This window comes from Nestor notabilis, unplaced genomic scaffold (genome assembly GCF_000696875.1).
Source record: "Nestor notabilis isolate BGI_N333 unplaced genomic scaffold, ASM69687v1 scaffold3268, whole genome shotgun sequence".
Taxonomy (NCBI): Eukaryota; Metazoa; Chordata; class Aves; order Psittaciformes; family Psittacidae; genus Nestor; species Nestor notabilis.
The window spans coordinates 66,847-87,759 of record NW_009941449.1 but is presented as its reverse complement, the minus strand read 5'-3'; the positions used below and the strand labels follow the sequence as shown (position 1 = coordinate 87,759).

The window sequence follows — 20,913 nt, the reverse complement described above, 5'->3', positions numbered from 1 at the left end:
CTCCCCCCCCCCCCCCCCCCCCCCCCCCCCCCCGAAAAAGTTATAGGTTCTGTTAATCTTGAAAATAGTAAAATAATCTATTGTGTTTATAAGTGTTGTTTTAGACATTGAAATGCTACGTAGCTGAGAGGACTTCACAAAGCCAAGCAGCTTAGTAGCTCTATATTGCCTAGCATGAAAAAAAGAATTTTGATAAGTCTATGGACAAATACACTTCCTGCATTTGGGAAAGAATACGATAGATAGTTTCAGCTGCTTAAAAATGTATTTTAAGATCTCTTGCTTCTGTTCTTTTTGAACAAAGTTGTGTTAGCTGTTTACAGATGTAATTTGCTGTCACTTGCCATATGCTCTCTGATTAATTCTGGAAGGCCTGTCAGCTTCAGATAATTTAATTTTCTGTACTTTAAAATGACATTCATTATCAGGACATGAAAAATTCGAATGATTAACTGCAAATTATGACTAATAAAGTGTCTATTTTTTTTTTTGTTTGTTTCCAGAGAGAAACAGAAAGCTGAAGTCAAGGACAGAAGGGTTTTAGAGATTTTGCAAGCCAAAGACAGCAAAATAGAAACCCTAGAACAGGTTCGTATTATGTTTAAATAGAGCAGTTAAGAAAACTTCTGTCATTGACATCACATTTATGTTTCCTAAGATGTGAAAATAGTTTGCAGTTATGTCTTAAGGTGAAAGTTGCAGGTAATTCAGAGAAGATAGTCTTCTGATAAACTGTTCTGTTTAGAAGGTTGACCTTTCACCTAAAAAGTTCCTGTGATTTTAGAGGAAACTTCTGAAAAGTTTTATCAACTCATTGCCTTATTTTGCCTAATAGACAAACCTAAACTTGGATTTTAATCTCGATGAATTCTGACTATGTTTAGGTTTGTAATGTGCCCCTGGTTGGGAAAGATTTGCCACCCTGGCTCATATAAAAATAAGACATTACTATAGTAATGAGAACTAAACATGTAGAATCCTAAAAGCAATACTGTTAAAATACATCTATGTATTTTAGTATTACTAAGTTATACCAATATTTATTAAGTTAACTTTTAGCATAAACTGTAAAATAATACTGGCAAATCCAAAATGTCATACATAAGTCTTATGTGTATTTTCAATTGAACTGTTAACTCAAATTGAGTGCTGTGTATCAGTAAAAAAAGAAAACCAAACCCCCCCCAAGTGTTGGGCCAAGCTGTTGGTGAAATTGAGGGGATATGAGCATATACCCTAAAAAATAAAAATAATTATTTCAAAAATAATCGAAGCTTTTGAACCCTTCATAATATTTGGAATACAGTACTTAGGAAATCCAACACTAATGAAAGAAACAGAAGAGAACAATAAATATTGTGCCTTCCTTTTCTCCATAAATCTCAAATGGGGTGGTTCTTCTCCAGGTGCAGGACTCTTCGTTTGCCATAGTTGAATTCCATCAGGTTCCTTTCAGCCCGTTTTTCCAGCCTGTCATCATGACCCTCTGTCCACTTCTCCCATTTATGTGTCATCAGTAAACTTGCTGGGGGTGTGCTTTCTTCCATAAAGCAGATCATTAGTGAATTTCTCACATTTCTGATGGCCTTTACTAAGTCTTGCTTGAATTGAAGTAAGTTGTGTAGCCAGTGGTATAAACTGAGGTTTCCAGAGCTTATCTAATTCTGGTCTGTTCAAAATAAACCTGATACACCTGCTGCCTGACAAGAAACACTACTGAAAGGGTGTTATTCATACTTTTATTTTGTATTAGAGCAGTGGCTGGAGTTTCTGTGTGTTGTCATGTCCTCATAGCTGTAGGTGTGATTTGTAATGTGTCTGAGGCATGCATGCACATGGTTTTATAGAATGATATAATCAACTAGGTTGGAAAAGACCTTTAAGATCATTAAGTCCAACAATTACCCAAGGACTGCCAAGACCACCACTAAACGATGTCACTAAGGGCCTCATCTACATGTTTTTTGAACACTTTCAAGGACAGTGATTCTACCAGTTCCCTGGGCAGCCTGTTCCAATGCCTGAGCACCCTCTAAGTGGAGTAATTTTTCGTAGTATCCAGTCTAAACCGCCCCTGGTGCGGCTTGGGGCCATTACCTCTTGCCCTATCACTTGTTACTTGGGAGACCAGTCACCTTGTTGCTCCATCCTCCTTTTGGGTAGTTATACAGAGTGAAAATAAAACCAGTGAATATAAACCAGCAATGCATGATTATTCCTGCATTTTTATCCTATCCTAGCTGCAGGAATCGTGTGTAAGAAGTTCATAAGAATTTGTGTGCAATAAGGTGCTTTCAAGAAGAGCTGCCTGTTGTGGCAGCTTCTGAACCTGTAGCATGCATTTCCATGGGATTGCTCTCTGTGGTTTCAGGTAAACATCAGAAGCTGAAATTGAAATTGATCAGAAATCTGAAATTGATAGTGTGATGCAATGACCATCTGGAAGTGGAGAAAGGCTGAAAATATAACTAGAACCAAGGAAAAATGCCAGCTGGTAAAGGAGAGCTTGGCAACAGGATGGGAAGAGTTAACAGATGAGGAGGACAGAAGCTGCTTTTTTTGGTGATCATTGCAACTTTAATGCATGTTGTAATGCAGCCCTTTCAAATAGCTTCCATTAGAGCATCATTGACTAAGAGGAGATTGTGAAGGGCACCAGATAGTGCCAATGGCCAGTGCTATATAAAAGCTGTGTACAAAGCTGGTGTCGTTCTGATCTTCTTGCCTCATCCATTGGCCAGGGTGCCACAGTATTGAAATGAGGAGGATACATTTCTAAGTTTTTTGAATGGTTTTGGTAGTTTGGTAAACAAAGACTGGAGCTAGCATAGACAACAATGTAGTAAGGAGCATTCTTGTTTATTTTTCTGGATTGTTCTTTCTTTGTTCATCTAGGGGGAAAAAAAGATGTCTGTGTAGCTAACATGCAGGTAGGTTGCTTATAAAACTGAGTTTTGACAGTGATGTAAATGAAAATTCTTTTCCGTAAAATATAGACAGCAAGACTTCAAAGTTGTGCATTGCAGTCTACCAATCTGTTACATTTAGGAAGGTGAGATTTATTCAATTGTCTCTTCTGTTGTTTTTCCCTTCCCCTTCCCACCTTGCACAGAGATACCAGTTGCAAAAATATCATTTATCATAGGGCATTTATTTACTAGGAATTTCTAAGTGGCTGCGAGCAGCTGGTTGAATCCATAATGGGTAAGGGGAAAAGGGCAAATAAATGACATATCTCATAACTGGACATGGACATAAGTTAATGTTGCAGCCAGAAACAACAGAACCCTAGAAGGAGAAACTGCAATAATCTTTCATCTCTTGTATTCTGATTAGACTTTGTCCTGATGTGCTTAACAGCCCTTTTAAAATTCCTCCAAGCAATAAAGCATGTTTCCCGCACCCTAGGTGAGGTGCATGTAGTTACTTATTACTGAGACCTAAATTAGTTTTATTGGAGTTTTCCACTGTATTTTTCCCTTTATTGCATCTTTTTTTAAATTGTTGCCTTTGTGGCTGATTGGTAACTTTTGGTCTTGATAGTCACAGCTGTGCCTTATCTGACATGCACCTATTTTACTCTCAATGCTGTCCGGTAAAAATCTTGCTCCTTTGAGGCTGGTGACTAGATTGCTATACCGATCTTATTACTGTCACTTTTGTTTTACATATTGGCTCAAAACTTTTCTCAGTAGTTATCTCTGTAGCTATGTGTCCTAATTTCTATATGTGTTTCAAGGAAAAGAATTTCAAACTGCTGCCTTTAAGTAGATAACTTACTGTCCTACAATTTTAATTATTTTTCTTCTGAAGGTTGACCGCTGCAGATTTTTTTCTTCATTCTCCTTTTTCTTTGGAAACATTTCCCACCTGGTATATTTATAATATTTGTATATGTCTCAAATAGATCACTGGTGCTTTTTTTTTTTTTTTTTTTAAATAAGGTGAGGTTTTTGAAAAAATGCATTAAAATTTCAAATTTAAGCAATTAATTTAGAGGATAATGTGGGAATGGGGAACTCAGTCTTCTGTCATTCATGCAATAGATAAATTAAAATCTCACCTGTTTTCCTTAGAAGATGAAATTAAAGATGTGTAAAAATAGCAATGAACCTTTTCTGTAACATTGTTAATTAATTAGGCTTCAATTTTGGTCTGGAATAACTAAAGCTAATCCTTTTGTCCTAGACCTTGTAACGTTTCAAAACCTTACCAACTGATTATACTCCAGAGGGGTTAAAATAGTACTGGCTTGCCTCATTATCTGCACTTGAAAATCTTCAGCTTGCTGTGCAGATCTATATTAAAGCCCTTTTAATGGGTCCAATTGAAAGAAGCATAATTCTACCTTCGAGCATTAATTAACGCTAATAAATTTTTCTTAACTTTTGTACATTCACCTGATTGTATTTTTCTTTGTAATAAAATCTTGTTATTAAATTAAGACAAATATATACAGACATTCTTGCCATCTAAACACTTTATATCCAGTAGCATATAACCTTGATTCTTCTTGTGTAACGAGGGACATGAGGATAATTTTGGTAATAGGGAATTTAGATGAATGTGTCAGTGTTGATGAGATTATGCAAAGTTTATAAACTCTTTGCAGAAAAAGTTTCACCACTGAATAAGATTTAAAGATACTGCAAGGAAAGAATATCTGAGGACACTGACACTTCTTTTTTCTTTAAAAAAGATGATTTTACACAAGTTGTAAAATTGCCTGGGAAAGTGATCACCCCTCAGTAGTGAAACCTGTCTGTTTTATGTAGCCCTGCATCAGTGATTATTATGTCTTTGTGCCTTTCTGCTTGCCACCTTCTAGTTAGTTTTCCCATAAAATTAAGGGAAAGAAATCTTGTTAAGGAGCTGGTCTGAATGAGAAAGGTGGGGAGGAAAATATATTTATTATTCAAATAGTCAGAAGTTGCTGATTCTTGTTTATTGATAGAATGCTACCTGGAGGAGGTGGTACGATGACTATGGCTAATACCTGTGGGCTTGATTGCCTGAAGAAATTAATAAGCTGTAAATCACAGTGTACCTTTACAGCTCATTAGTACTTTTGTGTGAATTCCCAGTAGGAATGCTTTCTGTACAAGTTGAAAATTGTTTCTGTGAGGTAGCTTACTCTGTTTTTTGGAAGGAGTTTTCCTACTTAATCTGCGAAAAAAGTAACTACATTGGGTTTTTGGACAGGTATTCTGTAAATCCATGCCTCAACTTTTCATTAATTTGTCTGTGTAGCCATGCCTGAAGTTAGCTAATGTTTCTGGGTCCTTATTACTCATTATTCGTGTTCTCCATGGTGTGTCTACAAAGATAGCTGAAATCATAGATGCCCTTGGGTAAGACAGGAAAAAGTACAGTAAGTAAAGAAATGGGATGTTTCTTGTCCTCTGTCTGCTTGATTCTTATGTTAGTGGAGCTCAGAATTGAAGCCTGGAAAGAAGAGGAAGGTCATGTTTATGATCTTACTCATCCTTTAGGGAACTGCAGTCTAGTTTGGGAAATTTCTTGTTCAATGCAGGTAAGAATAGTTGTCATGTAGTCAGTTAGAGTTACAATAGGGTAGTGTTTTTTCTTGAGATAAAAATGGTTTCCAAAGCCATTGGAAACTGTCTCTACTGTAGAGATTAACTTCTTAATGGTGTTCAGCATATTATCTGGTTGCTGTATTTTTTTTTATTATTATGAAGTCAGTTTAGTTTTAAGAGGATGAAGCCGTATTTTATTCCCTCTTTAAGGACATTGTTGATGAGGAATCTTTTCATATATCGTGGCTTCTTACCTGGATGCAAACAAATTTCCTCAAGTTCAAGAAAATTGTTGTTCCATAAGGACTAAGTAGCAGTAAGAAGCATGCAGTGCCCTTTGAGATTAGGTTCTGGCCTTTGTGAATCTGCTGACAGCAGTTAGGAAGGAGCTTGTCAGAAAAGTTGATCATAGAAACAGCTGTTCTGTATTTACTACACCTGATCTGGCAGCATTGATGTATGTGAGTGTAATGAAATACTGCTGTGTCAGGAGAAGGTGCTGGTAGGCATTGATTCCTGCAGATCTCAGATACTCTTGCACGCTTCCAGAGACAGAGACTGTCTCACTCTGAGGAACTCGTATAGGCCTCGCTGAAGAAGGAAAGTGAGGGAAAAAACCAAACCCCAGGTTCCATCAAGATTGTACTTTTCAGTGAAGAAAAGAGAAGAGCTGATTTTAGCAGGTTTTTGGGTTTGATTTGGAATTAGTAGAGAGAATTAGGGGCTAAGAAGATACTTCAGACTTTCTGCTGCCTGACCTAGAGGGCTGGGCTGTTGCTTTCCATAGTTTCAAAATACAGCTGCTATGAAGGGAGGAAAGAGTAGAGAAAGTATCAATATATTGGACAGTGCCGCTTTACAGCACTGTTTTATAGGTCTTACAGAAAATCCAGTCTGTCCAGACTAGGCAAAAGAGGAAAGGGGGTTTATTTAGAGCAGCTGATTGTTAAGGTGATGTTACAGTTGAGGCGAGATTGTGAGATTATGTTGTCAGTGTTCACTGTAGTTATCCTGAGAGCTGTCATATCCTTATTAAAGAAAAGTGGACAGTTAATCTCTAAATCTAGCAGATGCATTACTGCAATACATGCTATGCTGGGAGAAGTGCTGAATGTAGTATGAAGCTACAGCTTTTCTTTTTTGGCAGTTAATGTCTCATTTCCAAATTAGAGGAATACTTTTGTGAAAAACTGCCTCTAAGTATTGCCCTCTTGCATGACAAGGAACTTCTCTATTCCACATTTCAGAGATGGGAAACCTATTGCACGTGTGCCAGAAACAGTACTTGGCTCTTTTGTCAATGCAAAAATGCAGGTGCTGGCAACACTTACTTGCACTACACCTGTGCAGCGGAAGGGATAGAAAAGATATTAGGATATTTTAAGAAGTGAAAACAACAGTAGAATTTTCTTTTAGTGAATGAGAGAAGGAATGTGCAGTATAGTTGTAAGGAGCAGCTTGAGTGGAATGAAATGGTATGCATCATAAAGTTTTGTCGGTGCTGTGATCTACTTAGCAGATACCTTGCTAAGATGGTTCCTTTGGTGCTAGAGTTCCAAGACTGACTGATGCACTACATAAAGTCACAATTTATTTCCACAACATGTTCAAAAACTAAGAAATTCTGTCAGGTGGCTCCAGTAAGATAGCAAACTTTGCTGAAGACACTGAATTAATCACATTGGACAATTCCAAAGAGGACAATAGGGAACATGGTGTTTATAATATATTATAATGTTTGACCCTTCCTTAATCTGTGTGTCAGCTGAGAATTCAGGAGCGAGACTGACCGGTGGTAGAGGAGTAAGTACAGATCTGCTACCTGCAGGCTGAAGTCAGCTGCTTGTATTTCTGGTCTCCTTTGCTGTGGCAGAACCATTTTACCTGATCGTCTTATAGAAGAGCTTTAAAGAGTCTTCATTTTCTTCTCTTCCTCCTGCAAAAAAGACCTGCCCTTTTTCTCTGGCATGTAAATAGTAGGTAGGCACATTTGAATGGACAGTGTCCTAAGGAGTGTTTCTCCTTGTATGTATCTTGCAAGTTACCATGTTTTATTTCACGACCTAGAAATAGGAGTTCAAAATTCTCATTTGTTTTGGGAATGGATTTGTAAATGTCTGCTTGCGGATTCATGCTTCTTTTCAGAAACAATTCTTTAACTTGTTTAATGTCAGGGAGGCCCAGAAAGCACGGGTAAGGAAAACCAAACATGGTTCTGGTGGTACGAAAATCAAATGAACTTCCCCACTTCACTTCCCCTCTCTGCAGTTGTTTGGGTATTTTTGTGGGGTCTTTTTTGGTTTTGTTGGGTTTTTTTTTTTGTAATTACTATTATATAAGATTGTTAAAGCAGGTGTGAAAGATAGGAATTAGTAATGGGATATGCACTCATACTATTATTGCATGAGTTAAATTTTAAATGCATAATATATCAGTTACTATTTTTTCTGGGTTTTCTGTCCTTGTTAGGAGTCAACAGTTAACTGAATACAGGTTTCCTTTGGAGGGATATTATAGAATCAGGGAGCTCTGTTGGCATTTTACTTTTTGGGGAGTATGGAATTAAAAATAACTTGTGTTTTATATCTTACCTAGCTAGTGTCATTTTGACTATGAGAGGACATCATACAGACAGCAAAATGGCAGCAGATGACTTCTAAAGCACAGCATATGGTTACCTTTTCGTGAATTATTTACGTAGAACTTCTGTTCCTCCTACATCTGAAAATAATTACAGAATCTAATGAATAGTCATGAGATGAAAGAGTGAATTTATTTTGTTTAGTTTTTAATCTTTTTTGTTTTTCTTTATTTGGGAGGATATGAGAATGTGACTAGGGATGTTATTTGTTAAATGTGTATAAGTGTTCAAGTTAGAACAATGAGAATTAATAAAAGTTGAAAAAATCTAAACAGAAATTTCAGAAAGCTAAATTATGAAGGCTATGAAATGTTACTGGCATATTTTAGTGGTGTCTAACAATTTCTGCTAGAAAAAAGGGAAAGTTGGAAGAAAGGAGAGAAAGTTAGGAGTACAGTAAGTCAGCCTCAACTACTTTGTGGATAAAAAGAGATGATGAAAGGAAGGAAATAATTATGTAAAAGTTGAAGTAGAAATTTTGAGAAGTTTAAAAGACAATGTTTTAACATTTAAGTTGTGGTAAAGTAAGCTCATTAATAAATTAATTTTGTTTCTGCTTAAGATGTCAGGATTTCATTAAAAGCCACTGCTTGGGCGCAAATACTTCAATTTTTTTGTCAGTTCCAGTTATTTTGGTTTGTGTTTGTTTGTTTGTTTTTTGTTTTATTGATGTGGTATATTAGAAGTGTACTGCATAGTGGGAGCTTCTGATAAACAATGTAATAAAGAAATCACAGAATGCAATGTTTATTTGTTACCCTGTTGTTTGTTTTGTTAGTGGAAGTTGAATGCATGTCCCTTCACTGCAGCCATAGATTGACACCTTTAATATCGTGGTGTAGAGACTTGATTTTTTTTTCCTGAAGTGCTTCAGCAGCCAATGACAGAAGCAAGGTGTCTTGTTGCATTGTTTGGAAAAAAAACCAAAAAGTGTTGTAGCTAAAGAGATGCTATAAGAAGGGATAAAAAGGAATTCTGGAATGGCAGGCCTCTTAAGCATCAAAAGACTGGTTCCACCAGATCACAGTGTTTCTTTGTATGTACTACTGCCTAGATGATTCTGGACACTAGCAGTATACAAAGGATACTCTGATTTCCTGCCAGCTAAACAAAGGGTGAAATGATTAGAGCAAATTTACTTCCAGAATACAGTACTTTTTCTTGTATTTGGAATTTTGTCTATAGAAAACTCCTTAGAAGTGTACTGTAGTTGTCTTAGGTATATGAGCCTTTTTTTATAATTCTAGAGCACCAAGCTGTCAAAAGCCTATTGAACATTGCTTTTGTCCTGTTGTATTCAAACAAGTATGACTGCAGTCAATGCAAAATGTGAGCTGAGATTGTTCTTGTGTAGCATTATCCTGTCTTTTACAGTATCTAGGCAAAAACAGTAGATACTGTGGGAATAGATGAATTCCTGATGAGGTTTGTTTGGGTTTTTTTTTTTTTGTGGTGAAGTCTGTCAAAATAACCTCATGTGGGAGGTTGCCCCATGTGTTGATCAGGTATGGGGTTTTTCTGCTATTCACCTACTTACCAGAGTAGGGTAGTCTTTTAGGAATGCTGCTTATATTCTCTGTTGTAAGAAATCGGTCTTTACTCTCTTCCTCCTATTATACAAGGTAATTCATAGGTTGAGGAAGCAAAGTGCAAAAGCAGCTGCACAGGCAAAGGCAGATGATAATTTACTTCGTTGTGTGTATCTCAGAAATTCTACTTTATGACCCTTATTTCTACCCAGTCATGGCTCCTGAGTAATACTCCTGTTTTTTTTCTCTTCTTTTTAAGCATGTGAAATGAGCAGATAAAAGAGTAAAAGTTCAATTCATTTAGAGGAAGAGATAAGAGCATACGAAGTGGTACCCAAGAAAAATGCTTTGGAAGGTAGCAGGATTTTTGCCATGCAGGTATTACATACCTAAATAATGTTTCACTACTGCTGTGGTAGGTGACTTTGTAGACTACTCAGGTGAGTTAGCTGCTTAGTGATTGATGCAGTGTATTTGCTTTTGATTGATTTAAAGTCTTAAGTGGGTCAGTTGTGGGGATAAGTAATTAGTGTGCAAGTCTGATTCAGAATAATCTGTCTGATGATCCTGCAAAGTATGTGAACTAAGTAGCTTATTTGAGTTTAAAATTTTACCTCAGCAATATCGAACAAACATTTGAAATAGCTCATTGCACTTTTGTACCTTCATTCTCCAAATTACTCAAAAACATCCCATTCCTAACAGGTCCCAAAGATCTTTGATTTTACTTCACTAATAGACATTTGCTTACCAGCTTCAAAACAGTGTATGGTGAAAGAAAGTAGTGACACAACGTAGCTTGTGTACTCAAAAATCAAATGCCTTTAAAGAGCGGGAGCTGCACTTTGAAATTTTATGAGAGCGTATATTTGTGAAGTTTTAACTCAGTGCTAATAGGCTACTTCAGATATGTAGAATTTCTAAGGGTGTCCTTCAGATATAGACTTTGTCTTGATAAATATTAAACAAGTAGTAGCAAACTAGAAGGAAGACTCAAAAGGAGCTGCTTAAATTCTGTGAGGACCTGGATACTGGGAGGGAGGCAAGCAAAATAACTGGTGTTTTCCATGGTAATGTGGACTCATACCTTTTTGAGGATGCAACTAAATAATCTCTGCCAGCAACAGTTTCTTCCTGTAACTGTAATAGTATGTCTGAAGAGCAAATATTTCCTGAAGCTTGTTTGCTTCAAGTGAAAATTGAGTGTGGTGTCTGGGAGGTTCAAAATATGAAAGAGGGAAGTCCTTAGTTAAGAAGAGGTTTCTTAATTTAATTGTCCCCTCCTTAATGTCTTCTGATAAGAGGCTTATGCACTAGGTTATGTCTCTTGAGAAAATATCATATAGATTTCTGAATGTGAAGTTCAGGTTTAGATTTTCTTTGAAGGAAATGGAAGAACTATTTTGAGTCTATAATCTTAGGCAAACTTTGATGGGGATTGGTTCAAGGTACCAGTGCTGTAGAGTGAGTCTCTGTGAGTAAGTTATCTTATAAAAAATGAACAAGTACAGTACAGGTTTGAGATTGATTACCAGTTAGCACTGTTTTAAATACAATCTTGTTCTGTAATTTTATTTTATTTTTTGTCTGGTTGGTTGGTATTAATGATATCTGAGGCAAAAATCCAAGATACGAGAATATGAGGTTTCTGTATTTTCTTTTATTTCTCAATTTTTATTCTAATTTTTCCATTCTCTTAAACTCACATTCACTTTGTTTTCCATGTTTTTAAAGACCGTTGTTAGAAAGTATGTAATTTTGTATATTCTTTGAATTCTACTGTGGCTGCTGTTGAGTATGAGGTATAACAAAGATAATTTTTTCTTTTCTTGATAAAGTGAAATTTTTAGTGTGGGTTAAAAATTTCCTTCATACCTCCCTACACTATTTGCTACACATTATCCGTTCATGGTTGTTAGTTTTCAATATTTGTTGCACAGGTTAGCTGGATTACAATACCTTTCTCATACGCTGAACTGGTTGCAGGGTTTGTTCTTGTTTGGATGTAATTTCTGTGACATAGTGTGGTATGGTTTTGTTTGTGGTTTGGGTTTTTGGGGAAGTTTATTCATTTTGTGTGGTATTTTTTGTGGGTTTTTTTTTTTAATATGTGTTTTTGTTCATTTTTGGGTTTTTTGTATTTCTAGCAGTTTGTAGATAGAAATAGTGGTCAGAGGGATAAAATAAATTTATGTGGAGGAACAATGTATAGGAAAGATTTGGATATGGTGGTAGAAGAAATAGAACAATAAAAATATATGCAGGGGAGGTGGGAATAAAATATGTGAAATTAATGCTTTTTGTATGATTTAACTCTGGTAATACTGAAAAGGGTAGTTTATCAACTATTGAGCTGGTTGTCAAATGTCAAAACATAGTACAGCAGAAGTGGCAGAGCAGGGAGAAGAGTGTGCGTATCTTGAGAAGATGGTACTCAGACTGCTACTCACACTCCCAATATTGCGTCTTCCTTCTGAGGTTATCAGTTGGTGAAGTTTCCTTGTGCAATGTAGGTACTCTGGATGCCAATACACTGACAGTGTTCAACATGCAGAGCAAGCCCTGCTTAACCCTGCACAGCTGCTTTGTGTGCAGGGCTGCTGCACATAATGCCTGTGTTTCTTCTTGTGGGTGAGTTACTTTGAGTTTAGTGGTGATGTACATGCATTTTTTTACTCTGATTGTTACATGCAGGTTTAAAATCAGTGATTGCTGAATTTGACTTCAGATATATTGTTTTACATGTTTTTCTCATCACATTTTCTTGCTTTCTCACATCTGTCACACATGTGAACCAGATGTAACCATCTGGAGGTTGAAAACCCTTGTGCATATTGTCAGCTATATTGTGGAATAATCTAAAGGTATATCCTCATGTAGGTAATTTTTTATTTCTGAACATATTTCATTTAGCTTATATATTAAAGGCATAGCAGTTGCATTTTTGGTTTCCTCAATAGTTATTATTGTCATGATTTCTGAAGAATTTTGAAGTATTTTGTTACTTTTTGGTTTGATTTTTGGTATACTCAAAGTGCAAGTGAAACAATATTCTAATGTATTCTTAATAAGTACAGATACAACTTCTGCAAATGACCTGGTTTGTCAGCTTGACTGACTAATTTCCATTCCGTTCTGCATTTACGGGCTCCTTTGTTCAGTAGCAGCAAGATATTCAGTTGCTCACTTGTGTTACTGTGTCATATAGTCTTGCAGTTCTGAGTATGATTAAAGAACTAATGAAATTAAAATAGTGCTGTAAAACTACATATATCAGATGGTTACATTTCATATGTCTGAAACGCACAGGACTAAAATCCAGTACATGCATGTTCTTTTACAATTACTTTTTGTCTATTAAGAGATTATTTTTTTATATAGAGGCTCACAGGACAGCAGCAGGAGATAAACAACTTAATACAGAGAAAAAATGCTGTGGATGACGAAAATGCACGCTTGAAGAATGAATTCAGTAACTTGAACCAGAAATTTAAAGATAAAAGCCAAGAACTTAAGGTATATTGACTTGTACATAGTTTCATAAGACTGTAGCTTTGAAGTAGTTCTTTAAGCAATGTCAGCCTTTGTGGCACAGAAAGTGACAAGCTTGGAGAAGAAATTGCCTTAGGCCTTGCTATACCTTACCATTTTCTCACACACCAACTCCAAGGAAGATGCTTTAAAGCCAAGAATCCAAGCTTTATAACTTTCAGATAAATAGTTAATGATGGAAATGGAGCAAAGAAAGTAGGAGTGTGAAGATGTGGCTTCTTATAATTAGATTCTGATGGGACTGGCATTATTAATTGATAAAGCCGAGGTCTGGGAGGATATGTCTGTGTGGGTCTCAAAAATAGCTGGGGACAGCATCAAAGGCAGCTTGATCAATTAATGGGCTCTTTGCAAATGTGTGCTCATCAAAGCTGTCATCCAGCTAAAAAATATGACCCTTCCACCTGCATGAAAGAGGCCAATAAAAGTACACAGGTGACCTTGGCCATCAAATATAGAAGAAGCTGCTGTGAGGGTAAAACTGCACAGTTTATATTTGCTGATTAGTTCTCACTTTTTTGTTTATCGGCCCTTGTGGTACTGTTCTACAGGACACTGAGGAGTGTGCACAGAAGAAGGAAGAGCAAAACAGACTGGTTATAAAAAACCTGGAGGCGGAAAATCAGGGATTAAATACATGCTGTGCTGACCTGCTAAATGACCTGGAGAAACTGAGGAAGCAGGAGGCACAATGGAAACCAGAAAAATCTGGCAGTGATGCCAGAATAAAGGTACGAAGTGGAATGAATGGATTCATGGATGTTATTTCAAAATTAACTTCTCCAGGCATTTGCACTACGAGTTATTTTCTTTAAATAACAAGTTATATATTCAAATCTACCAGTGGGGACTTGCATTCATTTACATTCCTTCACTTAAGACCCACAGCTTTTTAAAAATTGATGTTGCAAAGCTGGAATCTGACTTCAAATAGTCATCTTAAAATGTAATCATTAAAAAATAGAAGATACTGTATTTTGAGATTAAATATATATACGTGAAATAATAAAAGTTTAGAAGTATTATCATTCACATTTTTATTCTCAGTGTGTAATTTACCTATAATTTGGTTGCAGTAGACTTGATATCTGTTGTTTTGGAAGAACACTTTAAAACTTTAACTGCACTTTTGAATAAATTGTGTCATAGCCTCCAGAGGGCTCCACTCTATGAGAGACCTTACTGTTCCTATAATATATTAAAAAGTTATTTTCACTGTTTATGATAAAATGAAAAAGGAAGTAATCAAATACGTGGTACAGAATATTGTATGTTTTGTTTAAATGATGTTTTGTCTTGTTTGCTGGTGAAAATTGGTAAGTTCTTTAATTACTGTAAGAAATGAGACACAAACATGTTTAAGTGTTTGATGGCTGCTTGTGTACAAGTCTAGTTTGCAGGTTGTCTTTATTAAATGCCTAATAAACACTTAAAATTCTGTGCTCTTTTACAATATTGAAGTACATGAATTTCTGGTATATTCAGTGCAGTAACCGTTTAATCAACATCTTGCCCAGAAATGTATTTTTTTCTCCATTTGCAATTCAGTGGTTTTGGTGACAGTTCTGATTGTTATGCTGTTGTAAACCCTTTGTAAGAGCTTTGTTCAGATCTGCTAACACAGGAAGTAAAGTTCTTGCAAACTGGGGCCTTTGGAGTGGTTATGATGGAAGGATTATAGGATTCCCAGGACAAGAACTGATTTGTTGATACTTGGGATAGAAAATCTAGTGTATACTAAACTGATCAAGTAATTTTCACATTGTTAAATATAGTGCTAGTGATATTGGAGAAATTATTGAAAATCACTGTTGACCACACCTTCAATGAAAACAGAATAATTTTTAGTGTATCCATCTTCCTGGCTGGTAAGTCATGCTGAAGAGGGAAAGGTGTGTCACAGCCATGTAATTCCAGAGATGGACATAAATAGCATTGTTGTTTCAGAGTGGGGTCACAAGCAGGTCAAGATGGTGTCTAGGGCATGACAGAAGTAAGTTTTGAGATGGGTATTCCCTGAGATAACTAGGAATGATACACAGTTGGATCTGCTATTCACCAACGATGATTTAGGAGATAATAGTTAATGGCAGCCTTGGTTATAGTGACCATGAAATTGTGAAGGCAAAGACCCTGAGAAGATGGAGAAAGGAGAGTAGCACAATACAGACCTAGAATTAAGGAGATTGCTCAGGGAACTGGTAGGTGGCATCCCATGAGAAGCAGAACTGAATGGTAAAAACGGTCAGGAAGATTATAAACTCTTTGAAGATGGCTTCTTCCAAATCCAAGTATGGTCCATCCTGAGAAGTGGATGTATCAGGAGGCCGGCTTACCAAACAATTAATCACCAAACTCCAGTGTAGGGCAGGGGTGGAAAACAGTATTCAGGAAGCAGAAACAGCAAAAGCTACAAAAGAGGAGTTCAGAAACATTGTCTGGACACTCAGCAATGGAATTAACCTACCTACAACTGAGACTTGTAAGTGATGAGAGGTATATCAAGAGTTTCTTGCACTCCTTTCTAGTAAAAGGCAGAACAAGGAGAACTTTCTTTTCTTCCCCCTCCTCTCCCCTTCCCTCCCTTTTCCTTCTTTTCCCTTTTCCTTCTTTTCCCTTTCCCCCTCGCTTCCCCTATCTCCTTCCTCTTCTTTCTCTTCCTCCTTCTTCTCCCTTTCCTTTTCCGTTTCCTTTTTTTTTTCCTCCATTTGTTCTGTGATGTTAGACAAGTGACTATGTACCTTTGCTAGTGGTCAGAGCTAGGTGAAGTTGATTATCTTGCAAGGCTATTGCAAGGATTGAGAAGTAATTAAAAATACTATTTGCAAGAGGGAAGTGTTATCTCTGACTGACAGGAAGTAATAATATGTTGTCTCATTGTTTTTTATCAATATTTTGTAAAATAATAATTTATGAAAACAACACCCTTTCTAGTTCATTGCTGTTTTTACATACTTCTGTAAACACTTGCCTGAAAATTTAAGTAGTCGTTTGAATAAATTTCTCCCTTCATTCCTGGCATTCCCCATTGCTATTGTTCAACACTCAAGAATCAATATTGGATGCCATATTGGCTTTAACAGGATGCTTATAAACAATAAAGAATAATAATTTCCTTATGCATAAATAAAGAATAATAATTTCCTTATGCCAAAAATGACATTAACACACTGCACAATATTGGGCTGCAGATTATGGTGTTCTAATATATACCCCCCAATATAACGTGTACCTGAAATGCTTTTAAAAAATAATTTATGAGCAAATTCAGTAATGAAATTGTATTGTTGTTCTCAAGCGATTGTAAAAGTGGTTACAGATAAAAATAAGTTAAATTCAGAAATTATATCCCCCTCTGAAAGTTAGTTCTGCGTCTCAGCCTTGAGATAGGGAGTTGAACTGACATCTCTTTTTGTACGTGTTTTTCAGTAATAAACACTATCATTAACAATATTGTAGGTGTTATTGTATACAGGTACTATTCATGTTAGTGCCCTATATCTGTGGAAGAATAAAATGAAACCTTATAAGCATAAGCTATGGCAGCATTGCTTTTAAAATGTGTATTAGATGATGGAAATGTCTAAATAACAGATTCTTGTTTTGGAAAAGTAGCCGCTGTTTAAAGACTGAACTAAGTGTTACTAGCCCTTTCCTCCTTCCCCAGCCCCAGTCTTTAAACCATTTTCTTTGCAGAAAAGTTTAACTTGTCACTTTCAAAGACTGATTGTTTCCAGAGCTAGTGTAAGCTGAATTGGGGTGTAAAATTAAACTTTTTCAAATTGAGAGAAAAATCTTCTATGGTTAGTTTGTCCATTTAAGGAATATTTCTTTAAAGACTTGTTGTATTAGCCGAAATCTGAGTGAGACAGGTAAACAGGAAGAGACCCGATAAGATGGCTAAAAGGATGGCAATAGTGTTTTACTATTTGTCTTACAAATGCATTTGTCCCATGTGTACCTTCATATAAATAATGTGAAGTGTGCAAAAAATTAATATTGCTTTCTGCATTAAAGTAGCTCTTGAGAATTACTCTTCTGTGATTTCTAAGGCTTATATCAGCTTTCTGTGTGTCCTGAAAGTGCACAAGTGGAAAAGCTGTCAATCAGCCACCTTTTGCATGGATTGTATCCATATTTAAGAATGAGTTAGGTGTTTGAGTTATTTTGTTGTTCTTTGGGTGAAGGCTACCTAAATTAATGTTTAGTAGGAAGTTTTTTCTAGTTAGTACAGTACTTTCTGAAGTTCCTGAAGTCTGAATGTGAGAGCTTTTAAAGGAACTTGGAGAGGTGTTGTCTGTTAAAATTAAACGCTGAGAAACAGCCATCTCTTGTCAAGAGGAGCCTGGGATTTTAGTACCGTTGAAAAATGAGAGCATTATTGGGATTGGACCTTGAAAAAAATACTCTCACATCTGACATAATACATAACATGAAAAAACATGAAAACAAAGTTACTGTACTTGAAAGTGACTTTCTAAGGGTTTGATGTTACAAATAACAAAATATTAGTGTTAATTCAGAGTGAGTCCATAATCTGCACAACTGTGCTGCTTCATGTCTTTGTGTTATGCTTTTAATGTTTGAACTTCTTTTAAATTCACCCTTTCTCTGATTTTTCTGAGTTTATAGTTCTTGGTCTTGAAGTGATCAAAATGTTCCTGTAATGTTTAACCTTAAATTATTTTTCATTTTAGTTAGGATCACTATTTTTCATGGCTAGAAATAATGACTAGACTTATTCTTTGTGCTTCACTTTCTGTACTGTTAACGTATGATACTGTTATAAAGAAGTATCATATCTTTTACTGTGTCTTGTATTTTTCTCTAGAATATGCATTTTCTTTGTTGCATTATATAACTGAATTGTTTTTACTTACTGTGTTTCAAATAGCACTTCCTTCAATATGCTTTAAAAGAATTCTAAACAGTCTGTATATACAATTGAAATAAGCTTTACTTTGAAAATCAGGTTTAGGAGAATTTGTATTTAATGAATTTTTAGACTACATGTTTATGCAGTGAACTACTGTATCAACTAAATGGCAATATAATAAATTACACCTGCTTTTAAAAAATTGAGATACTGAGAAATTGATTGTAAAGGATTATAGGTTATTTCATACTCTTAGATTTCTAACTTATGTACAAAAGCTCTATGAAATGCCTCACTATAAGATATTTCAGTATATAAGCTATCTGTATAACAGGTCCCTCCTAGCCCCTGTTTTCATGTACTGCCCTTTCATTAATGCTTAAAAAAAAAAAATCAAGGTTTCATAATCAATTCAAGAGGTTGAACTGATTAGTTTGTTAGTTAAGTCAAAATCTGAAGTAATGTATGTCATAAATGGGGTGAAGTACTGACAGGTACTCTTCTTCTGTTTTTAATTTCTGCCATTGTGTCTAATGTTGTATTTATGACAGAATAATTTGTAAACTATGCTTTGTAATGTACCCTGCAATGGGTCGTGGGAACCTTAAGCATTGGAAGGATCAGAGTTTTTTTTTAATCTCTACCATGAAAAACGTCTGCAACTCTATAGTGTGTTGTGAAAGACAGGCAAAAAGGATTTATTCACAGAAAATCTGAACTGTTATCACTTTTGTTCACACATTACAGTAACTTTCAGCTGTTGTGGAAAAAGAAAACACACTGAGGAGAAACCCTAAGATTATGTGGCTGCAAGTTACAGATGATATTATTCCACTTCTTCATTTTCATGTGTTGATAGATCTCCTATCATTCTGAAATCTTTTGTTTTCTCAGAAAAAATAATTTCTGCTACTTAGCCTTTGAGGCATCTTTGCTGAAAGGCAAAAATGTGCATTTCTTTACTTTTTTAAGTCTGTATGTAAATGGAAGATAAAATAATATACTGTTGGCAGTAGATTAGATATACTATCCTACTATGAGGTATTTATTTTAAATTATTGATCAATCAAGGAATATTTCATAGATTCCTAGAAAGGTTTGGCTTGGAAAGGACCTTAGAATCATCTACATCCAACCCCCTGCTATGGGCTGGGATGCTTCACACTAGACCATGTCACTCAAGGCTCTGTCCAGCCTGGCCTTTAACACTGCAAGGGATGGAGCATTTACCACTGCATTGGGCAGCTTGTGCCAGTCTCTCACCACCCTCACAGTAAAGAACTTCTTCCTTGTATCTAACCTGAACTTCCTCTGTTTAAGTTTAAACCCATTACCCCTTGTCTTATTACTGCGGTCCCTGATGATGAGTTCCTCTCCAGCATCATTTGCCTTACTGAGAACATGTGATTGTGTCTGTGAATAGTATAATATCAAAACTGTTGCCCTTCTGAAACTGTGCCTTAGATATTGCTGTAATATTTCTATTTACATTCATGCCTCAAAACACTCTGAGAGAATAGTCATATGAAGGTTCTTAAAGACCGAAGTACTCTTCTAAGCTGCTAAGCCTCCGGAGAACTCTAATAAGGTCACTATGTAAAGACTGAAGTCTTGCTTGAGTAAGCTGCCTTGCTGCTATTTTTCCCAGATACACCTTCACATTTGCAGTGGTTTCACCTGGGATAGAGTTTATTTCCTTCCTAGTAGCTGGTGCAGTGCTGTGTATTGGCTTTAGTCTGAGAACAATGGTGGTAACACACCAATGATTTAGTTGTTGCTCAGTAGCGCTTACCCCAGTCAAGGACTTTTCAGTCTCTCATGCTCTGCCAGTGAAGAGGGGCGCAAGAAGCTGGGAGGAAGCAGAGACAGAACACCTGACCCAAACTAGCCAAAGGGGTATTCCATACCACAGCACATCATGCCCAGTATAAAAAGTGGGGGGAATCACAGGAAAGGGATCAGTCACTGCTTGGGTTGGACTGGGTATTGGTCCGAAAGCGGTGAGCAATTGTATTGTGCATCACTCGGCTTTGGTTTTGGTTTTCCCTTCACTATTTTCTTTGGGTTTTATCCCTCCTCCCCCTTACTATTATTGTTGTTGTTACTATATTTTACTTTATCTCAGATACTAAGATTATCTCAACCCATGCATTTTACCTTTTTCCAATTATCCACGCTGCAGAGTAGGAGCACGAAGTGGGCAAGTGCCTGTGTGGTACTTAGTTGCTGGCTGGAGTTAAGCCACGACAACAGTTTATTGACTAGCTTGTATGGTATGGCTTACTGTAAATGGCAAACTATTACTTGTTTACACTGTTTTCAATGAACATTTCCAGAAGTTTTCTTGTATGCAGTTTCTTTTCCTGAAGAAACTATTCTTTCCATTGAATTGAAGTGCAAAATTGTAAGATGTTTAACAAGCAGTCTGAAAAATGAATCTGTATCCATGATTCTTAGTTCATATGCACAATATTGTGCAATATTAGAGAACTTAAAACAATGAATGGTAACTTCTTTGTTAGGAGTAGGTATCTTCTGTTTGATTTCTACAAAGAAAACAAGTTTTAGTCAAATTAGTAGTTACATACTGCACTACTGTTTTGCCAAGATTTAATTCAGGATTCTCTTTCCACATTCAGCAGATGAATTAAGGAAAACTTCCTACAGTAAAGAATAGGTGGTCACCTAAAATTTGAAATATATCTGTTGTGGTTCAAGCCCAGCTGGCAACTTGGAACCACGCAGCCGCTCGCTCCCTCCCCCCACTTACTCCTC

The 20,913-nt window shown here is 36.2% G+C and overlaps 1 protein-coding gene across 1 annotated transcript in view; it reads left to right on the top strand.

Annotated features, from left to right (window-relative positions):
* The window catches only part of LOC104410651 (centlein-like), a gene marked incomplete at both ends in the record, with an annotated part of 78,335 nt that overhangs the window by 11,878 nt on the left and 45,544 nt on the right, over nt 1–20,913 (top strand). Inside the window, 3 exons of the mRNA XM_010020887.1 lie at nt 504–588; nt 13,092–13,226; nt 13,814–13,993. Coding sequence (XP_010019189.1) covers nt 504–588; nt 13,092–13,226; nt 13,814–13,993 — 400 coding nt within the window. The remainder of the gene's footprint in view (nt 1–503; nt 589–13,091; nt 13,227–13,813; nt 13,994–20,913) is intronic.